The sequence below is a fragment of the Scatophagus argus genome, chromosome 4, assembly GCF_020382885.2.
Source record: "Scatophagus argus isolate fScaArg1 chromosome 4, fScaArg1.pri, whole genome shotgun sequence".
Taxonomy (NCBI): Eukaryota; Metazoa; Chordata; class Actinopteri; family Scatophagidae; genus Scatophagus; species Scatophagus argus.
Window position 1 is genome coordinate 18,594,783 of NC_058496.1, and position 22,278 is coordinate 18,617,060.

At 41.8% G+C, this 22,278-nt stretch overlaps 1 protein-coding gene across 8 annotated transcripts in view; it reads right to left on the reverse strand.

Annotated features, from left to right (window-relative positions):
* The window catches only part of apba1a (amyloid beta (A4) precursor protein-binding, family A, member 1a), a 38,208-nt gene extending 16,164 nt beyond the window's left edge, over positions 1-22,044 (reverse strand). For 2 of the 8 annotated variants that reach the window (XR_006843148.1, XM_046386145.1), the window contains exons 1-5: positions 21,793-22,035; positions 12,324-12,395; positions 7,075-8,734; positions 2,247-2,345; positions 2,098-2,137 (exon numbers count right to left, since the gene is read on the reverse strand). Coding sequence is in view for 7 of the 8 variants with exons in the window: in XM_046386145.1 (XP_046242101.1) it covers positions 2,098-2,137; positions 2,247-2,345; positions 7,075-8,646 (1,711 nt within the window). In the remaining variant the exon portion in view is untranslated. Of the gene's footprint in view, positions 1-2,097; positions 2,138-2,246; positions 2,346-7,074; positions 8,735-12,323; positions 12,396-12,730; positions 12,860-12,971; positions 13,067-13,193; positions 13,298-21,792 lie in introns of all 8 variants that reach the window. The other 6 variants (XM_046386147.1, XM_046386146.1, XM_046386148.1 and 3 more) reach the window with 6 other exon arrangements.
* Positions 22,045-22,278: the final 234 nt, after the last annotated feature.

Consider the following 22,278-nt stretch of genomic DNA (forward strand, 5'->3'; position numbering starts at 1 on the left):
AAATACATGAAAAATAAATCTAACTATGCTTCAAGGTGCATGGCAAGCACTACCAGTCACCCCCACATATTCTGTTCCTGTCCAGTTTTGCAGACTAAAACAAATAGACTGAAACAAATTCAACCATGGACACCATAGTTCAGTGTTCAGCAACTGAAATATGATATACCACAAGTTCCTACTGCGTAAAACACCCCAGCTGCTCCCTCAACAAGCTGATAGGGTTACCTCTAGCACTTGAGCAAGAAAGAAAAAAAACTGGCTGAGGGGTACCACTTTCTAATAATAACACTGTCTTGCAATACCATGCTGTGTATGTATTAAAAATTTTAAATGTTAATCTTAATTGTCTGGTTGGATTTGGTCATTATGCAGTGTATAAATGTTCACTATCCATTCATAATTATACTGACAGGTTTGTCACAGTCAGTCTCCTCATCTCTGAACTTGCTTCAAGCACACTGTCTGACATTTCAAGTCAGTAATTTTTTTATTTTTATTTTTTGCAACGTTTGAAAACTTTTATAAAAATCATGTTTGCTTGACATCTTCTAAATCCCTCGAAAGTCATCCATACTACAACTGCAAACACTTGCCATTAAACAATGAACATGGACTTCTCACTTTCTTAGAAGTGATCGGTAAAAGTGATGAGTGAGGCAGTGACAGAGGGATGTTATTAAAGATCCAGAGAGGGTCAGCAGTGTTCTAACTGACAAATATGAAAACTAAAGCTTCCAATAAGAAAAAATAATGAATAAATAAATATCTTGACCTGAAATCAAATTAGTAGCTCTTCAATGGAAACTGCTATGGAAATCGACAACCGCTTAGAAACTCAACATTGGGCTTTCATTATTGTCTCTTATCATATCAAGTATGATGAACATCAGCAATTTCAATAAGTTACGGAGCAGGTTGTTTTTTGCCACACACACACACACACACACACACACACACACACACACACAGTCACTTTCCTCTATACTTGCTGTCTCCTGAAGGACTTGACATTTGGGAAACAGACTCAGTTCAATAAGCTGCATATGAGCAGGGAATCACTGGGGAATCAGCTTTGGCATAGCAAATACCGGCAGCTGTGGGACAGGCAGAGGTTATACTGACAGCACACACACATTCCCCATGCCGTCTTCGGGATTTATTCTGTTTGCCAACAGCTTGCCAGTCTGCCAACGTTGTTGTGTCTGGGAGGGTCAAAACGTGTCTGTTTCCAGCTAATGACCTGAGTATTCAATTTCACAGTTAGTTTAGCATTTTACAGTCCCAGTCCACTGACAGGATGTTGGTTTAAAGCAATGATTGTGCATTCAATATTTAGAGGCTATCATAAATATTGTCAGTCACCCTGGCCCATGTTATCTAATCTAAATTATAATCAAAATTAAGAGGTGATTTTGCATTTTAGTTTTTGGGTGTATTTCCAGGTAAGAAATGACAGATTCTTCTTGGAGCCTCAGCTTGCTTCACAAGATCTTCACATTTTGCCTCTGCAGTGTTTGGATCAGCATCTTACTGATATTTATTTCAGTCACAATTTTCATCTTCATATTTGATTCTTCTGTATTCATTGTTTATTTCACCTTCCCAACCTCCTGGCGGTGCTTTCACTTTTTCCTTGAGAATTCCAAAGTTTCCATCAGTAAATATTTCCATCATATACATTTCAGCAACTGTACTCCACTGACCTAATTTCACAAGGATGAACTATATTTTTCTTCAGGTTGACTGATTGAGAAGAGGTCCTTTTGCTTTGAATGTCTTTGCCTAATAGTATTTTTGCTTAATTAAAGGATCTGAGTATTTCATTCAGCACTGCAGGCAGTCCATCAGCAATCTTGTCTTTGATTATCTGTTTACTCTTCCTGTGATGAGAAGAAACAGAAGGTACCTTAATGTCCTCCAGGAGCTGCTGTTGGTGAGCAGCCAAAGCAGCCGACTGAACTACCAGAACGAATTTCCCTTTTTTCTTTCAGAACACCGGCACACACCTGTCCCTTTCACGTCAGGCAGTATCCCCTCTGCACCTAACCTTCATCTTCGTTTGAATCCCTCTGCAACAGATGATGAAGCACTTACCTTCTACATATGTCGGGAAGGATGCAAGGCTTTTCCTGGACTAGTAATAAAAAGAGAAAAGAAGGAGTTTTTCAAGCATTACTTCAACTTAGCAGACATAATAGAACAGTGCAATGAATATCTAATGAACAGTAAAATTTTGAACACACCTCTTTACTGGAGGGAGAAGATTCAAAGCTGTCATCTTGCAGCAGATGTCTGCTCGATGACTCTGCTCCTGGAGGAGACGGAGAGCCTGAACCAGGAGACTGCAGGGACAGAATACAGAGCCACTTTAACACCATTGCATCACGTGTTACCAAATGAATGTACTTATGTGATGCAGCAGAGTACATCCTTAATCATCCAGAGCGGTCACCACATATGTGGGAACACACTGTGTGACTATAACTTTATGTGCTGAGTGAACATGGACTCTACAAAGTATCTAAATATTCAAATATCCCATCACATTCCATTTAGTGTTTTGATGATGGCGGTGCAGAGTGCTATCGAACACGTCTTCCACTCGGCGTTGAGATGAGGCCATATCATATGATTCACATCAATGCATCAAACCATTCAGTGAGCCCTTGGGCCCTATGGATCCTGGAAGAGAGCACCGCTATCAGCCGTGAAATGTTTCATCAAAGGAAAAAGTGGGATCACTCAGAACACTTTAGCATTGACCCGCAGTGAGACTTTTCTCTAAGAGGGACAAGTGGACCCCAATTAATGCCATCGAAATGTCCCCACAGCCCACAGACACTGCAGGGGTCAAGCACTCAGGCCCGTGTCTCTCTCTTGGTGGACGACACATATGCAGAACATGTCCAGAACATGACCACATCACTTTTTCCCCACATCTCTGTAGACCAGTGCCTTTCTGCACCACTGAACTCTAAAATGTGCTTGCTTCTTTGTAACGAGGGCTTCATGCACCTCAGCCCACCCATCATATCGCTCTGCAGAATTATCTGCTGTTGCTGACGCGGTCTGATCATGTCCTGTATTGACACTGTCAGTCAGTCAGTCCTTCTCCTCACATATCCCACTAATGTGAGTGCAGCTTCCAACCCTTCTTACTGATGTCTGTCCCACAGATCTAAACGCAGATGGGGTCACTTTAGTCTCTGTTCATACTGAAACATGATGCAGCTGAGCAGTCTTTGTGTCTGAAGCTGCTGCCATCCTCTTTCAGAGTCTCTAAGATGGCTTCTCTCACCATCTTGGTACGACATCAGAATGGACCTGCTCACCATTGTTATACATGATGCCACAGAGCATGACAGGATGTTAAGTGTTAAACCTGTGTGAAAGCATCTGCACTCATTTTATGTTTCTCAATTAATTCAGGTTCTTCCTTTGATGTGTCTGTCACCCACATGTAGGTGGCATTTTAGAATTTTAGAACTTTAGATTGAATTTCACACATTAGATTCACGCTTGTCAAAATGATATAAATTTAGCAAAAAGATGTTTTTTGTTTTTTTTTTTATTGTGCACCAAACATGGTGAAAGTGTGAAAGACACCTTAGGGTCTGTTTAAAGCCAACAGAGGGCAGAAAGACAAGACCACTCAAATCAATCCAGACTCTTCACACAGCCAACATCAACAGCATCAGCTATGCGACACAATTCATCCCATCGTGCTTAGAGTCTGAAATGTGTCGGACAGCAAAAGCACAAACACAGAAGCTGTGATGAGGTGAGCTGAAAGGGCACACTGACACACAGACTGGACCATTTGCAGCTTAAAGGCAAAACATCACAACGGATCACCTCTGTGTGGGACAGAGGTCGTAACAGAGAAATACAGACCAGCAGGAAAACATCTTGTAGGCTGCAGCTCAACAAACCGTATGCTTAATGTCTGGTGCACAGTAGCTTTAGTCATGTTTTGTATGAGTCCTTCCTCTGTGTCTGTTCAGGTTCCCACTTTTGAATCTTTCTTTCTTGGTTCAAACAACACATTTCTCCATGCAGGTGGTTTTGGTTTTATTAGGCCAGGTTTTAAGGTTCAGGAACACTGAAAAAGGACTTTTATAAATGTGCACGTCCTTCCAGACACGGAATCATAAAACTGAAACTATCTTCATAAACAGACAGAACATGAGAATGAAGAGAGAAAATCATGAAGAATAAAAATAAAAAGCTCAAAAATATCACAGATGTGTTACCAAAGCACAACCTTGACCATCTCAAATCATGAATATAGGTGTACATTTCATTTATCATTTCAAAAACAATATACCAAACTATAGTAGAAAAGTAACATTTTGTGCAGTATGTGGTTCGCTTTTTTTTCTGATATATGTTTAGCTAACAGTTGTCAGAACAAAGATTTTTTTTTGCCTTTTTCACACATCTGGGAAAATGTATTTTGCAAAGTTTGGTGAACCAATACTTTAAGGGCCTGTTGACGTACTGCCTGAAGAAATCGTCATCAACAAACTAATTAAAGTCAACCAGGCAATCAGCACGACACATCAGGAGCCCACGGTGGCTCGGGTTTCTAATGTTAACCCCTTACAACAATTACTGACAATAAGATAAGAATACTGACAAGTTATTGATCCCACAGAGGAGAAATTTGTGATATAATTAGGTTTATCATTGTGCTGATTTGTAGTTTAACTTAAGAAATGTTCTGAATACAGGACTTTTTTTCTTTTAACAGAGTAGTGTTAATGTGTAATATTACTTAGTAAAGGAAGTAAAGGAATCTGAATACTTCCTACATCAGGACAGGTTTCTGTCAGGTTCGATTTACCCAGAAGGCTGTCGTCATGCTGTCATCTCTCTCCCCTGTGATTGAAAATGGCAAAACCAGTGAGTGGCTATACACATATTACACATGTTATGGTCAAGAGCACCACTTCTGTGTTGAGATTTTGAGATGATCAAATCATGATCCCCCCCAAAAAAACAGACCAATAAGTCTCAATTTCCAAAACAAGGAGTAATCATCATTAGTTAACACTCTCAGCTTCTCTGAATCCACAAAAAATGCTTTAAAATGATAAGTTTGGTCTCACAAGACACTTGTTTCCACTGCTGCTACAAAAGGCATCACTTGAACGCAGCAATGGAAAAATCATCATCAACTCTTCAAACCATCCACACCTCATTTCCAGCATGTTGATCGGGTTCCTGCTTCTGCTTGGCTTGTTCCTCCTCAAGCTTTTCTACTTGATACATCCAAAAGTTTTCCATGGCTGTTGGTAAAGGCGCAAAACCCAGCTGAACATCAACAAGTGTTCCAGTCGAATCAGACTTGAGAGCAGCAGTGCGTGGTTAAATGTAACACACACCAGTGTCTCCAGACGGGGAGTCAGCTGCTCAGGTTACACTCAGGATTATATATCAGGATTCATCACAGAATCAACAGGCTAGCTCATTGTGTCCACCTGAACGTGCTCTGTTAACAGTCTGACTGCATTTAAATCAATTTCTTTCATGCTGTATGTTGTGGACATGCTCATCTAAATATGAAGTTTGGAGCAGAACTGTCATTAAAGCCACCAGCCTGCAGGCATGTTCTGATCGTGGTGAAGTAAACAGGAAAACAGCCCGGCTCATTCGGTTATTGGATCTCCACTGAATTATTTAACTTGTCTTGCCCTTTATTTTTCGCTCTCTCATCCTTAATCAATAAATCATTGGGAGGCAGCCATTGGGGGGGGGGGGGCACATGGCTGGGATTTCTATTCAGACAGTTCCATATGGTGCTGGACAGTCAATGGTTTGACAATGGTTTGAAGTTTTCTGAGGGGTCCATCTAAATCCTGGAGTTCTTTGTTAGTTACCTGAGAAAAACTGGAAACAATGATCCTGACTGTTCACAAAATAAATACCATTAGCATGGATATCTCAAAAAAAAATTATGCTCCGTTTGTATTATATATGAAGTGCTGGATAACCCCCAAAAGCCTATCGCTCTGTGTTGCAAAATGACATCATTCATTGACTTCACAATGTTGTTTTCCATCCATTTTCTATACCGCTTATCAGTCAAGGTCATGGGGGTAGCTGGAGCCTATCCCAGCTGATTACAGGTGAGAGGCAGGGTACACCCTGGACTGGTCGCCAGTCCATCGCTGACACACAAAGACAGACAACCACACACACACACACACACACACTCAAAGCAACGCAGAGCAGCCAAATAACCTAATGTGCATGTTTATAGGAGGAAGTCAAAGTACCCGGAGAAAACTCATGCAGGCACAGGGAGAACATGCAAACTCCACACAGAAGGGCCGAGACCGGGATTCAAACCTGCAACCCTCTTGCTGTGAGGTGACAGTGCTAACCACTGCACCACTGTACCACCGTGCTGCCCCCAAGTGTAGTCAGCGCCGGAAAACACCACTTCTAAACTGTCACGTGAATGACAAAAGATGGTGTTTTGTTAATGCTGCTGTGAACTTTGTGACCCTCAACTCTCTCTGTCATAGTCAGAGCTAATTACACCACACAGGTGCTGTCATCGATTTGTATCTATTTTAAGCTGCTAGTCAGCTTTCTGACAATAAAACCCACTTCTGGCCAAAAGTATGTGAACACCACAATATTACACCCAGGCTGGTCACTGATAATGGATGATGAGGCCTGGCTTGCAGTCTGTCTTCCAGTTCATCCCAAATGTGCAGTGCACTAATGTGGAAACAGAATTCTGTCTGAAATGTGACCAAATGCTGGAGCATTAAGATCTTCTTCCGCAGGAACTGCAGTATGGAGCCTAACTTAATCCGAGAAAAGGAGTCCCGGACAGAAAAGTGGTCAAAAGTATGTGCTCCACTAAAACAAAGATAATGCTGATGTTGGCTGTGTGGAGTTCCTGTGCTGATGTCTGGTCTTTCTGCCCTCTGTTGGCTTTAAATAGTAAATGTGTAAAAAGGGAACCAAAACAATTTTATGCAAACAGCTGACCGACAGAGTGGCAATGTTATGCAATACAAGTAGGTCAATAATATCCAGAGCTGGTGTACTTACATCGCCTCCCAGTGTTGGCTGCAGGTCACACTCTGCAGTGGGGCTCAGGTCCTGTCTCATCACCCAAATAGGCTCCTTAGGCTCATCAGGTGTGTAAGGAGATCTCACTGTTCTGTTCTTCACCTCCTCTATGGCCTCCTTAATGTCCTTGATGGCCAGGGATATGGCGTCCCTCTTCTCCTGACTGTTCCTCACTGCTATATCCTCCTCTGAAGGACTCGAAGCCTGTTTTCTGGCAGGTTTAACTCGGCTAGTAGCTTTGTGGTTTTTGTCCGAGTCGGTCTGGGAGTCAGCATGTGGTTTGTCGTCTTCCTGTGGTTGCTCGTTTTCTTCATCTACGGTGTCTTCTGCAGCACACTGAAGACTCTGAGAGCTTAGGCTTTCTTTGACCTCAGCCACGATGCTGTCGATGTCCTCCTCCTGGTCGCAGCTGTCGGCACGTGGGTACGGCGCAAACTCTGCCTCCTTCTCTGGGCTGTCAGACTCGCCATCAGAACGTTCATCATAGTGGCGCAGGCGGGATCCCACTGCCTCTTGCTGATGGTAGTCTCCACCTCCCACCCGGCCCTCCAACAGCTGAAAGCCAGCCCTCCTCTGTTGCAGAGACTCTGTGTCCCCAGCTCCATCTGCAGCTGATGAAACTGATGTCGGAACATCGCAGATTTCTTCATAAACATGCTCAGAGAGTGAGTAAATGTCATATGGTTCAGAGTAGGCTTCGTCCACAACTCCAGTGTCTAAACTCTCCAAGCTCTGACCTGTCGAGGCATCGATCCTTCCTCCTGAGTGGCTCAGGGGCTGGGTGTAGACATAGTTGGAGTAGCCAGCGTTCAACATTTCCTCTGCTTCATCTTCTCTCTGGGGATTTTGTATATCAGGCAGGGGGTCACGTGGAAGGGGTGGGGGCTGAGGAGGATAGTTAGGATGTAGATGGAGATGTTGCTGCTCAGCCTCAGCACTCTCGCTGTATCCCTCTGCTTCTGGCCGTAGCTGGACTCCGTAGTTCCCCGTCTCGTCCTCCACCTCTGGTTGCCCCTCAGGTTCCAGAGGCATTATCACCAGACCATCATCCCCCTCAGCCCGGTCAGTGTGGGTGTGGAAGCCGCTCTCGGTGCTCGCTGAGCGGGCCAGCACTGAATCATCCCTCTCTCGTTCATCTTCCTGGGTCATCTCTGCGTGGTGCTGCTTCTCTTGTTGTTGAGCTAGATATTGTGCTCGCTCTGCCTCTCTCTGCTGCCTCTGTCTGTGCCTCTGCTGCTGGGCTCTGATCCGGGCCTCGCTGTCCCCTTGTCTGCGATAACGTGTCACTGCAGGTCTGGGAATGGGCTGGGGCTGCGGAGACTGAGCTCCATGTTGCAGCTCCATGTCTTGATCCTCCTGTGGCCTGCGCTGCTGTGATGCCCTGGCTCTACCACCAGCACTTCCTCCAGCCGGAGCTTCACAACGTCTATAGCGCTTTTCTTGGTTGCTGTGGTTACGTGACCGGCTGCCGTGGTTGTTGTGGCGATGGCGAGTAGGAGCATCAGTCTCCTCCATCACTTCTTGGCCAATCTCTGTCTCTTGTGGGTTCATGACTGTCCGGTTCTGTTTAGTTCAAGGTGTCAGAGAAAGGTTTTAAGAGGCTGTCACCTGTTGATGTACGTATGAGGTCAGGGCAAATCTGCAGGGATGAGACAGAAAGGAAGAAAATGTCAGCAAACAGAATGGGAAAATGTATAGTTAAGTTCCCGTTCTGTTCTGAAATCTGATACAATAATTGGTAAAAATAAGTGGTACTGGAAGTTTGGTGACATAGTGACTACTCACAGGCTCAAATGGCAAAATATTCTAGCTGGAACATGCTAATACTGTTAAGCGCAGTAACAGTCCAGGCTGAGTTACTAACCAAACAATAACACGGTTAACTCAAAAAACGTATACTAATGTCTGGTCTCTTGACTGTCTGCAGATCCTTGGCTCTTTTGTGGGTCAGTTTGTACTCTGATAGAGCAAGACTAAGTGAAAGCAGACTGTGCAACACAGCCAGTGGATTATGATATCTTACATGCATTTTGGACTCTCTGGATCTTCATTCCCTTAAAATTTTCTCCAACAAAAGAACTTGTCAGATGGTTGGAAAGCTTTAACAGCTTTGAAAGCTTCTAACCCCAGATTATAATTGAGCCCTTCCATTCAGTGACTTTTACTTGAATATTCAGCCCAGATAAAGCTATTGTGGTCTTTTTAAACCTTAATAACCTTTATTTAATTTATTATGCCCACCGAGATTAAGATCTCATTTCCAAGGAAGACCTAAGTACATGCCCAAATGATGATAACGCGGAAACCGTACAGTACTTATCCATAGTAAGTTCACCTCTATATGCTTCCCGCTGTACTTGTACACATGTACACTGGGAGAAGCAGTGTTTAGGCACTGCCAGAAGGAACTGGGTGCTAACTGCCTTGTTCAAAGTGAATGGTTTGGCTGCTGTCTTGGAGCCTACACGACACACTCCTCTGAGATGCTAACCTTAACTGTTTCGAAGGTGTATCTTTTCATAGACCTGTCCTGCAACTACTGTGCGTCTGACAGACATACTTGTGCGTTAGGACAGTTAATTTAATTTAAAAGGTCATTTGTATGAAACCTGAATAAACTGCATTATGAAGTCGGGCTGTTTCAATACCAATACCGGTGTCAGAAATGCCTCTGATGCTACTTAAAATTTTGGATTGGTTATCAGCTTGTACACAACTGTATGCACTGACCTGATTACTTATTGTAATTTATTTATTAGAAAGGGGATCCTATTACTTCCAAGCAGTGTTCCATATACCTGTATGCTAACAGATATTTTAAGGCACGGAAAGAAAATTATTAATAAACAACAAGCAACTCGTGTAAGTTCACGCACATTCATAAAAGTTTAGCGGTATACATCTCTCCTCACACACATTCATCACAACAATAACCTGCTCATGATTTTTTCCATGCTTAAAGTATAAAAAACAACATAAGTAAAATAAACAGGAGGCAACAGAGACAGCCAAAGATATAAAGTCATATTTTCAAAATGTATCATAGCAAGATGTCGCAGGTGAGGTTGGGCTAAAGTTTCCATCCAGTACCACAAAACTTTGGTAGTAATCTGCTATATAAACCAGAATATAAATTCAAACTGCAACATATCTGACTGCAGTCATGTCATTACAGTCACTTCTGTATGACATCTTCCTCCCTATCAGTCGACTGCCTGCTCATCATTCAGCACTGGGCCAGTGGTGTATGGTTAATTGCAGGCTCAGCTGTCAGAGGCAATATCAACACATCTAACGCAACACAATGTCACCTCAGTCATTAAACTCTGCATCATTCGAAAGTGCTCATACAGTTTTCTGTACAATAAGCGTGTAAATCTAATTGATTTATTCAATTTAAAGGAGGAAGAGCCCTAACCCTAACACTAACCATACAGTAAAAACTATATCTGTAGTTATATCTCCACTAAGATTGTTGTTACAGAAGTGGTTTGGTCTCTGAGTGTTTTTTCAGCATTACGGACACGACTGAATGACCACAGAAATATTACAGGAATACAACAGTCAGCAGTGTATCTCCATAATCCTCTCACACTTCTGTGACCACACGTTGCTACTGCTCACTTTGATCATGAAGGTGATGTACAGTATAAAATATACAGGCTAGGCTAGAATTACATATAGTTTAGAGAATATTACAGATCAATGAGTAGGGCAGATTAAACTAATACATTCAACTAATCACACCCTCTGCTACTGAACTCTCTCTCTGATATTAGAGGATGGAGAGGGGGGATGGCAGGTTAACAAGGGGATGCATTTTGTTTGGTTTCCTAACAACAGGGATGGTATCCCCGTGTCATATCACCTACTGCCAAAAACAAAGGACTGTCCTATCCTTTGCCTTGGCCAGTCTGTTCATTTTGACTCCACTGAAATACACGGTCTATTATTCTCCCAATGGGTATTATTAAAAAAAGAGAGATGCAGAAAGAAAAGACTCTGTGGAAGAAGAGGAAGAAGAGGAAAAGAAAAAAGCATTTTCACACATTGTTCTCCCACTAGAGTAATAAAGAAATGAGGGCATATTAATTCAGTGCTATTATAAAGAGAACATGCTTATTGGTGCTGTGGCTGGGTAAACCATCACAGCACTCAGTCAGCCTGCTGTTATCTAAGTAAAAATGGGGAAAAGGCAGATTATACCTAGACCAAATTTGACCTCTCACACTGTGGCTAGAATACAGAAAACAGACACGAGCCCAGCAGACAGACACAGTGGTAAATTGAGTCTAAAGCCCTGGCAGTGACACCTAGAGGCTGCAGTGTTCATTACGCACCACAAAATGAAAGGGAGCAACTGAATGAAGCTGTTTACATTCACAAGCAACATTACCATGACAATGACATGATTAAAATTCATGAAAAAAGAACAGAATAATAAATGTATTATGAAATGAAAAACCACAGATGAAAACCAAAGTACGAAACCAAACTAAAGCAAAGCCACTCATTTTCAATCACTGTTGATGTTATCTTGGATCCAATTAAGAGTGCCATGACAACGAGCTGTGGGAGTCTGAATATAATAACCACAAATCAGAGCTGGAAAACCGGAAAGACTTTTGCTCTTTATTTGTATGTTAGTAAAACACAACCACAACAATATGTATTGTGACATCTTAATATGCTTATTCCACTGGCTAACATGCTAAAACACTGCTTGTCAATTGGCTTTTCTGTTTACTTATTCCTTTTTTTTTGTTGTATACCTTTCATAATAAGCTAAGAGTGCTGTGTGTCACTGAACCACAGAAGCCAAGGCTCAGTGCAAAACGCAGAGAACTGGGTCACTCAGAAGATAGACCTGCAGGCCAAGGACACACAGCAGGTCCTTACCATAAAAGCACATAGAAAGAGGTAGTCTGGCATTTTCCAGCCCAGATTCATAAATATTACACAGAAACTACCATCTGTTGTTCCAATTACCAGCTTTGGCTGTCAGTGTTTAGTTTAAAGTAAGATTACTGCAGGGTAAAACTGCATTCACTGATGTGAGTGCAGTGGATGTAAACACCAATAATTCAAATACAATATTGACAGTTTTTAGGACTGAGAAAAATCTGGCTCGTTAGCTGCGAAGTTCTTCTTCACTACGTTCATTGGATTTTGGTTTGGTTTTTAATTTAAATGGCCAGAGAATGTAAGTTTGTTGGGCACTCACTCACCTTCTGTTACCAGGTGCAACTTGACAACAGTAGTTTTAGATTCTGTGATGCTATTTTTCTCTCCAGAGCACCCTGGAAAAGAAAGAAGAGAACACTAAGTGGATTTACAACCTTGGACTTCAGACAATCATCTATGAAATCTAACACTTTGGTTCATATGAATGCTCAGAGTTGCTTACTAACAAATCAGAGCTCAACATTAAATTCTAGATGTAGCTAAGGACAGAGACCTTTAGAGGAAGAGAGACGAGAGGGAGGACTGAAATCTTGTTCATCACTCTCTTCTCTCCAGTGAAGCGAAATAACAAGGCAGGCAAATGTGTTTTTTCTGTTCATGTTAAATGTGAATATGTGAAAGGAGGCACTCAACACACACACACACACACAAGAGCAGAGCACTAACTCACACACACAGTGCAACTGATTTTGTCAAAGAGATGTTGGCTCCACTGAGAGCTGTAACCCAGATTTCTTCTGTATGGAGAAGATAAGCTGCCTTCTGAATCTGGAGTCTTCTCGATTTCGCTTCAATACATCTGTATTACACAAATCATTCTCAGTTTTGTCATGGCAACTTATTCATGGCCAACAAAATATTACAATGCTAATTTCTTTATCTCATGCTAATTAGGTTTTCATGTTACTTACAGATTGCTTTCAGTCAGGTTACTGCTTCTAACCTTAACTGGCGAGATGCAAAATGTCTGTCACCAGCTTAACAGAGCTTCATTAGCGGTGCCTTCCTGTAGTAAAAACAGGTCTAATAAACCAGATATGAACACACTCTACCCTGTTTGGTCAGTGGATCAACAGTACAAACAGAAACAGCCAAGGTGACTTGAATGGCCTCCTCAGGGTAAACTCCTTTACCTCACTTCACTGTGCCGTGCTGAAATCAGTGTGCCTCTCCCCTTTCTCTCACTCTATGGGCGCAGGATTGTTGGTTGTCATGGAAACCACCAGGTAACTGCTTTCTGTGGGAGGGCAGATGAGGATGTGACCTCTCCAGAGGGAAGCAGTGTTCTCCCACCTCCACCAACATGACTGTCACTTCCTGTCCTTTACAAACCGCAGTAATACTGTTGATGTCCACACATTGTGCACCATTTCTGGCTGATGTGCAGAAATACTTGGTTTCAGTGGGCAAAATAAAGAATTCTAAACATAAAGCATTATTCAGTATGTCTAAGAAAGTATTAGCATGACTAAAAACGCTTTATCCTTCTGCCCAGTTCAGCATCTCCAGCTATAAAGAGTCAGTGACCAAGGTTTTGGTTTTAGTCTCTGTACAGACACATTGGTACCAAACCTGCCAACCTCACCGTGATAATAGGACACTGTGCTATAGAACAAGAAATAGCAACAGCATAATTAATCCTAAAGCTACAAACTCTGCCATTTCTGTTGTAATGGAAATAAACAAAAAAGATTCATGTTAATCAGCAAACAGAGTTAACAGAGTCAGGACAGCTTTTCAGCCCTACTTCCAGTCTTTATTGCTAAGTTAGGCTAACCAAATCCCAAGAGTGGCATACATCTCCGCACTCTCAGAAAGAAAGCAAATAAGCTTGCCAGTATTCCACAAAAGGCTGAGCTATATTCTGTGAAAGAATTCCCAGTAGTCCCCAGGGAAGCTGCATGGGATCCTCACAAAAAAGAAAATAAAAATGTCACAAGAAATTAACTCAAAGGTAGAACAGTGAAGAATGACAGCAGTGAGTGTAACAGTACAAAGGAAAAAAGTATACAGCATTACAGCATAGAAATCTACTAACCTGCTTACTTGTAATTGTGACATTGAGTCCAAATCATAGCCAGCTGTCAAACAACATGGCAGACACACACAGGAAGATTTTTTCTGTCATGTATCATCATTATTCCCAACCCGAGCAGAAGTCAGTGGAGGGCAGGAGAAAGGACAAAGAGGACACTCACATCCCTGCAGCCCTATATATGCTCACCTATTATAACATGACTGATGTTCCACACCTTCAAATATGAAGTTACTGTTTTAGTGCAGTCCAGTTCCTGGCTGGGTGGCTGAATTTGCTACATTCAGCAATTTAACAAGGCTGAGCGCACTGATCCTTCACTATACTGAACTGATTTATGAAAAAGCAGGCGTTGTAAGGAGACTAAACTGCAAACACTGAGTGAGTCAGTTAATGCCAAAACACCCAGTTCACAAGTCAAAGGGTTATTTTGATTACAATAGTTTCATACTATCCGGGTCACAATCAAAATCTGGATTTTATAGGCTGATATAATATTTATATTATATCAATTTATTATAAATTATAATATTTAAGGATTATAAAATTTAAGGATTTTTATAATGGTTGATGTTTGTTTTTCAACATAAACCCAAACACTGTACGCAAAAAACATAATTTACTTTGACCAAAAAGGGTCAATACAAATCATGTAATACCAAAAATATCAAAGGATTGCTTACCAAATAGAAAATTAACTGTGGTCTCTACTCAGTGCAGCCACTGGTGGAAGGTACATATTAAAAGCAATGCCGTGATATATCCTGTTCTGATCCAGCATCACCGTCTGAGATCAGGCCTGTGCACAATGACAATGATCCATCAGGAGTGGGTAAAAACCAAACCACAGCTGAAAAGGTGAGTGAATACTGGACCTATATTCATCAGGTGGGCACAGGCAAGACTTCCACAAAAAACATTATGTTGCTCTGCATCTGCTGTGCTCTTTCACCTTCATATGATCAGAATATGTTAATGTTACACTTCCAGCTTGTTCTGATCAGCTAAGGAAGCTTTAACATGACAAACAACCATACAAAGGTAAAAAAAAAAAGATGAGAGTACCTGTAAAAAAGCCTTAGTATGACAACAGACACAGTACAACTATCTGAATATTTGCTCCATTCCTACTCAATACCTGTCAAAAAAAAGCTGTCTCATATTATTCATCACCATCTCTATCCCCCTGAGAGTCCATTATCAAGTCCTAACTCGAGGAACGTATTTGAAGGAAACCAACAAAAACACAGCAGTCAAGAAAAGGCCACCATGTGGAGCCTTATTTTGTGTGAATTATTTTCATGTCATGTTGATGTTAGCTCATATCCACTGCCAGTGCTGTGTCTGTTCATGTTATCATGAATTAGCAGCAGGGCTGTAGCAGGCTGCTGGAGTGCTGTGGGCTTCACAGGAAATGCTGTAAATGCTAACGAGGACATAACCCTGTGATGTCTGTGGTGATTGTCATTAACTTGGAGAAAATGTAATTAGTAATAGTTGCCACAGTGAGGAGTAGAGAAGATGCTGTGAGAAATGCCCCTGATTGAAATGTTTGCACTACTGTAAATAAACGACAGGAAGGGAATGACTGGGATACAGAAGCCTTTGCATGATATGGACACAATATTTCTGCTCAAAATTTCTGACTAAAAATGATATCATATCAAAATCACATCATCACGGACTAATCACGTCTTTCCTTCATTCTGCTCATGATTTGGCACACACACTAAATGAGGTAGCACACTATCTACAAGATGCAACAGGATGTAAGCCATAAAATCATTATGGATTTATTTTACAAGATCTTCAGTAAGAAACTGCATTCTAACAGTGGATTACAAGAGGATGTGGCTGCACTGCAGCGCTTGCTGGACTGGCTAATCGTTAGCTCCTGGGCAAAAGAAAGTCTCTCACATGTAGCGTTCTAGAGAAACTGAACATTAGTAACATTACATTGTCGACTCCAGCGTTGACTTCCATAATGTCCAGAGTGTTGGATTTGTCTCAGCAGTGCTGTTCAACACTTGAGGCGGACAGATTCGCAGCTCAGCGGGAAAAGTTTGGCTCCAGCAAGTCAGTACAGATAATGTCACATTTATTTTTCATTTGTTCAGTTACAAAATCGCATGAGACATTTCACTTGTCCGAAATCCGAGTTTACTTGCCCCAGGCAAGCGTGAATGTCCTTATGGCCTGAGCAGTTTCATGTTAAAAATCGTCAGCTCAGCCTGTCTGATAACAAAATCTGCATCTGAATCTGACATGAATCATTACCACAGGAATCATTTCTTTCAGTTACTGAGGTAGAACCACTGGAAGCCACTAGTGAAGAGCTACTGATAGAAATACAGAAAACTTTATTAGTAGGTTAAATGGACTACATTGACAACTTCCAACTGATGAGATGCTCCTCTATACAAGACTGAAGAGTTACATTTTACAATAAACCAAAATCAAAGATGCCTGTGCAGCCACTAGCATAACATCATGCTAGCTAATCAAGGGACCTATTTAGTTTTAAAGAATAACACAACTTGCTTAAAAATTGTTCTTTTTTGCACAGTATTTCTGCAGGACAGTTTTTGATGAGATGTCTTGAAGCCTAGATATCAGTCGAAGCTGACCACTTGCCTGCACCTTTTCAGCTCAGTGATCATCAAAATATACTACAGATTTACATCACACTGAATAAACTTGTCCTAGTGTATACAGTATACACAATGTCCTGATACTACCCATGGCTGCATTTCTAATTAATAAAATATGAGGCCATAAAACATTCAAAATGCGAAATAGCCCACAGCATTTTTCAAGTCTCCCGTCTGCTTTTCACACAAGTCTAGTGTGAGTTTAGAACTGTGTGATTTACACATTCACTGCAGTCTGGGGCTGTGGGAGGCTCAGCAGTGAATGTAATAACAATCATACACACAGCAGAACCGACAGGCTGACAGAAATGCAACAGAGACCTGAAGTCCTGCCCCAGTTTTAACTTCTATTCTCTAACACTAATATTCCACTGGTTCCCTCATCTGTCATGTTAATCTAATCAGTTAAAAAACAACAAGGCAGCTAATCCAGCTGATTAAATAATTGGCAAATCAAAAGAACTTCATCACACTCATTGCAACAATCAAATAAAAATATTGCCATAACAGAAGGATGATTTTTTTTCCAATAGTGTCTACAATAATACACTCAAGGGTATGAAAACAATATGTACAAAGGTATAAATAAAATGGCAAAATCTTAGTGTGCTCATCATATCAGATATGCAGATGTGCAGAATCATGGCACACAGTTCTTCTGTTTAATGAGGGATTATTAGCAACATTTCAGTCTGACTGCTCAGGTCTTCTGACCTGTCAGACTTTGTTTATTTGATATGTTCCCAGATCTCAACAATTACTTTGCTGATTAAGAATTAAGTTGTAACTAGAGAGCGTTCTGTGATGGGATCACACCAGCTGCAACAGCAGTCAACACACTGAGGTGCCAATCCAGGAGTCAAAAGAACACACATAAACTTGGCCTTCATTTTGAGCTCAACTACACACCTGTAAAGCTTCGTGACTGCATCTTGCGTAGTTGTGATGCTTGACAAAGCCTGTCAACAGACAGATGAACAGACAGACGGATAACTAGGGATCAACTGATGTTTATTCAGGGCTGATGCCAGTTATTAGTAATGCAGGAGACCAATATACTGTACATTCTTAGTAAAATGAAAATCATTTGTTGACATTTAGAACAACCAGCGATGGAATGTAACATTTATTAAAATACTGCACTTAAGTACAGTGTTGTGGTACTTGTACTTTACTTAAGTCACTAGTTACTATGCAGATTCATATTACTAAGTGTACTCAGGCTATTAGTCATGACTTGTAAGTGTTGTGGGCTGGACACTGAGTGAAACCACAGAGTGGTGACTACAGAGAGAGAAGGTTGCCTCAGAGCCAAAAGCAGCATATTTTTCGACTAATTTTTGGGGATTTGGGGATTTTTGTTTTGCAAATGAACAAAACTACATAACACCAATAATCAAACAAACGTTGAACAACAGGTTCAACAATCAGCCAGGCCAATAATCGAAGCTTTCCCATTTATCTCTAACTTTATCGGCTTGTCGCTCTTATTGTCAGGAGGTGAGATTAATCTTGCAAACGTTGCATCATGAAAAACAAAGCTGACTGAAGTATGAGCACATTTTAGTATGCAGACTCTAGAGCGTGTATGAAATATGTTTCACTGCTCTGTGGTGAGGTCTGAATGAACAGCTTGTCTAATCAGTCTGCACCTCGCATCCATCAACTCAAAAACATCTCTGACCACCATGCGAACACTGTTCCCTCTGCGCGTCTCAGCTTCTACACTACTTCATAGCTGACAATGACTGTGCATTTAGAGGTGAAGTGTTTGACTCAGGCTGTCATAAATGCTCAAGGAGGCAGAAATATACATTACCGGACAGCTTCAGCCTGCTACCATTTCCTCATGTATTCATCTCAGATTGGACAGCCTCTCTGGGGAAATCTAGTCTCTGCTCACTGATACACACAGCAACAGGAATCCTCATGAACAAATAGAGACATTATTTGCCAGTGGCAAAAGACTCTTTTCTCAGGACTGCCAAGATGTGCACTTATTTTAACCTCCTTCTGCCTGAGCAGACAGCTGAATGCAGGCTGCCACAGCTACTGTCCACTGACACAGACACAAAGGGCCTGAGACAAACCGGCAGAAGCTGAAGCTAGTGGTTAGCAGTGGAGCTGTCCGCTTGTTGCTGACCACCACTGCTGCACATCATACCAATACTAGAAAAGTACCACAGTACCCTGCTGTTGATAACAGTACCATAACCCAATTTTATTAGTGCTCTGAGAGACTGAGAGGCGTCAGGTGCATCAATGAGCGACAGAGCGCTTTCGCACCACTCCTCTTTCTATCACTCCACTCCCAGCAGGCATGTTGGGCGTGCCATCTCTTTTCTCCCTTCAGTTTGTAATGGTGACAAAAGTAAAGCCAAGGATGCAAGTACAAATGATTTTGCTGGCTGTCCATGGCTTGTTAACAAAGCAGACACACGGAGTGAAATACGGCATTATTTCTCTTACATAGCCAACAATCAGGGAAAGCCCACGGAGAACACAAAGCCCGCCACTAAAAGATGTTTCAAACCCATCAGACCAGAGCAGCTCCTTTTGTCAGTTCAGTTCCTTTTGTCGATGCCGGCATTTTCTTACTTCTCTTATCAAACTCACTGCGTCTACACTGCGGGAAACTTGCAACAATAAGGAGTCACGGTGGAGAGGAAGTAACGGTGGAAAGTGTAGCTTGACTGCATGAAGAACGATAGCAACAATGCTAGTTGCAATATCTGTAAAACAATCATTTAACGTAAGGATGGAAAATATGCTTAAACATCCTTCTGTGCAACATAGACTTAAAGTCCAGCAATGGCGTGTATTTGACACTGTTCACAAGGGCATCTTCTTTCCAACCAAACAGCGTGTCCTTTACAGACGGAAAATATATTCTAACAACATTAATACCTCACTGACAGGCTAAGCAGAATTCTTTTGGACTAAGAAAACATGAATGAAAACAAAATGCTGTTTAAATATTCACTCATTTCGTCGAGTTGAGAACAGTACTAAAAAGCTGCAAACAGTGGACACCTGAGTCATTGGCATACCTTTTGTTGCTCTGTCTGCACTGTGAGTCAACACCTCACCATTAAATGCTGAATCCAGCTGATTAGTTGGCTTGTGTGAGAACTGCAAGTTATACGTTTGGTTACCTGCTCAGCATCTTTAGGCTGACGCTGTGCTACAAATTTGCATCACCTTAAAAAAATGGTTCCCTGTGGTTGTGATCTTGATACCACTGCATGAGGACATTATGTTGGAAGGAATGGAAAGTGCACCAAAGCACAGACTGACAACTTCCTCATACAGCGTTCTGCAAGCGCTTGTTTCGGTTCACTTTTTAAACCACACTGTCACAATATGTGAACAGTTGGAACTTGAAAACAACTTTGGTCCCTCAGATCAGCAGATACTGTAACAAAATCAACAACATTAGAGAACTGTACAGGTAGCATATAAAGACTAAGAGAAATCCTTTCGAGGAGGACAAAATAGAGGCCCAGAGGCCTTTATTTGAAGCCAGCTTGTATTGGAGACATGGATTTCAGTGTACTGATGCTTCACACCGTCCTTCATTTTGAGACCCTCTGACATGGGCATTCAGAGACATCTCTGAATGCCCAGACAGGACCTTTTCAGGTACGTGGTTTAAGCAAGTGATATGGTCTCGTCAAACATTCGCTGAAACCTTGAGTTGGTCCTGCTAGCTGTCTTACAGGACAGACTAACTCTCCTTTCAGCTGTCAGTATGGCCAACACGGCCACACTTGTGATTTTGATCCCTTTTAATAGCTTTTCTGTGCCAAGTTAAAGGTCACGTTGATGTTGCTGACGTATATTGTAAGAAACAAGAGATGTTCATTGAGCGGTTTCACACGGAGTTAAATGGCTCTTAATTATCTTTGTGAAAAAAGTGACTTTCTCGACTTCAGAATTTTTCTTTGAAATTGATAAATGTCATATGCGTAACTCATGACACAATTCAAACTGCACCAAATAATTATTTGCCTCTCATTATTAACCACCATCCATATTTTTTTGTCCAGAAATAAGGTGAAGTGGGGGCTGCTGGAAGGAGAGGGACTTGGCCTCTCTATAGCTACCTAATGTCAAACACATCCTCGTTCAAAGTTGAACAAAGGTAGAAACAGGAAGTGCATGCTTAAATCTGTCCATTATTCAAGCTTCAACAGAAGTCAGTAAGAGATGAAGAGAATATTCATAAATGTAATTTGGCCTCAGATAAGTTAACATTGTAGCCCTGCTGGGGCTCAACCTGCCAGCAGCTGTCAATCAAATACATACAGAGACACACCCCTCCAGCTGCTGACATTAAAAGGAGCATTCCTTATTTTCTTATTTTAATGATTAAAAAAATGTAAATACATTTAAAAGACATGCTGGCAAATTATTGATTGCAAAAAGGATCACCAACCCCCTGAAGGTTTTCAATCAGCACTTGATGAACCTGGTTTTCCCCCTTTGAAATGAATCGCTGCAACCCAGACTGCACAACCAGGCAACATGATTGTTGATAGCATCGCTGTCAACAACACCATACCACACAATCATGCTGCCTCTGCAGAACATGTGTCTGCTTCTGGTTTTTGCATCACAAAAGAAATGATGGGAAATTTAAGCCAAGAAAGATCAAGAAAAGACTCAACCAAGGCGGAGTGGTGACTAGATGGTTGGCCCTGTTGGGACTCTGCACCTGCCAACAACAGGGCCTCTGTGGGCCGTTTCATTCATGTCAGCCCGGTGGGCGGTCGCGCTTCGGCCCGGCACAAAGCCTCGCACATACAGCCGCTGTAGGCTTTCTTTCCATCAGAATCCCGGTATGGCATTTCCTCTGAAACGCGCCGTTATCTTCCCATGTAGCCACTCCTCAAACAGTCCACAAACCGAGCGGCGACAACGCACCGTCCCCACAGCTCAATAACAACACAGCCACTCCGGAGCTGTTTGCTGCTCTGTGTCGCCGTGTTGTGCTGTGTTCTCGGTGAACAGAGATTCGTCAGGCAAAACGAGAGGAGAACTCACCTGCTTTCAGCAGTGATGTTGCAGCAGGCTGGAGGTCCGCTCCGCCGCTGCCACACCGTCCTCCATCTTCCCTGTAACGGCTGCTGTGTATGTGTGCGCCAGTATGAATGTGTGCCTATGTTTGTGTGAGTGTGTGTGTGTGTGTGTGTGTTCGTGTTGGTCCTCCAGCCTCACAGCCCCTCCTCTTCTCCACCGCCGCCACATTATTATAGGACACAACAAATAGGCTGCAGCCTGCCCATTGTTGGACTGTTCAAAACGTGTACTGGAGCACTTTGCAACACTTTGAATTCATTTGAGGCGTCATGAAGTAATCATGTAAAAACCTGAGAAAAATACAAGATAACCGTAAAAAAAGAAATTATTTTATTTAATAGAAATGTTACATTCGTAATTTCCTGTCTTAAATCTCTAAATCTAATTTCACTGTGGTATTTTTTCTTTTTTTACTTGTTTTTATTTGTTGGCCTACGTTTATTTCACATT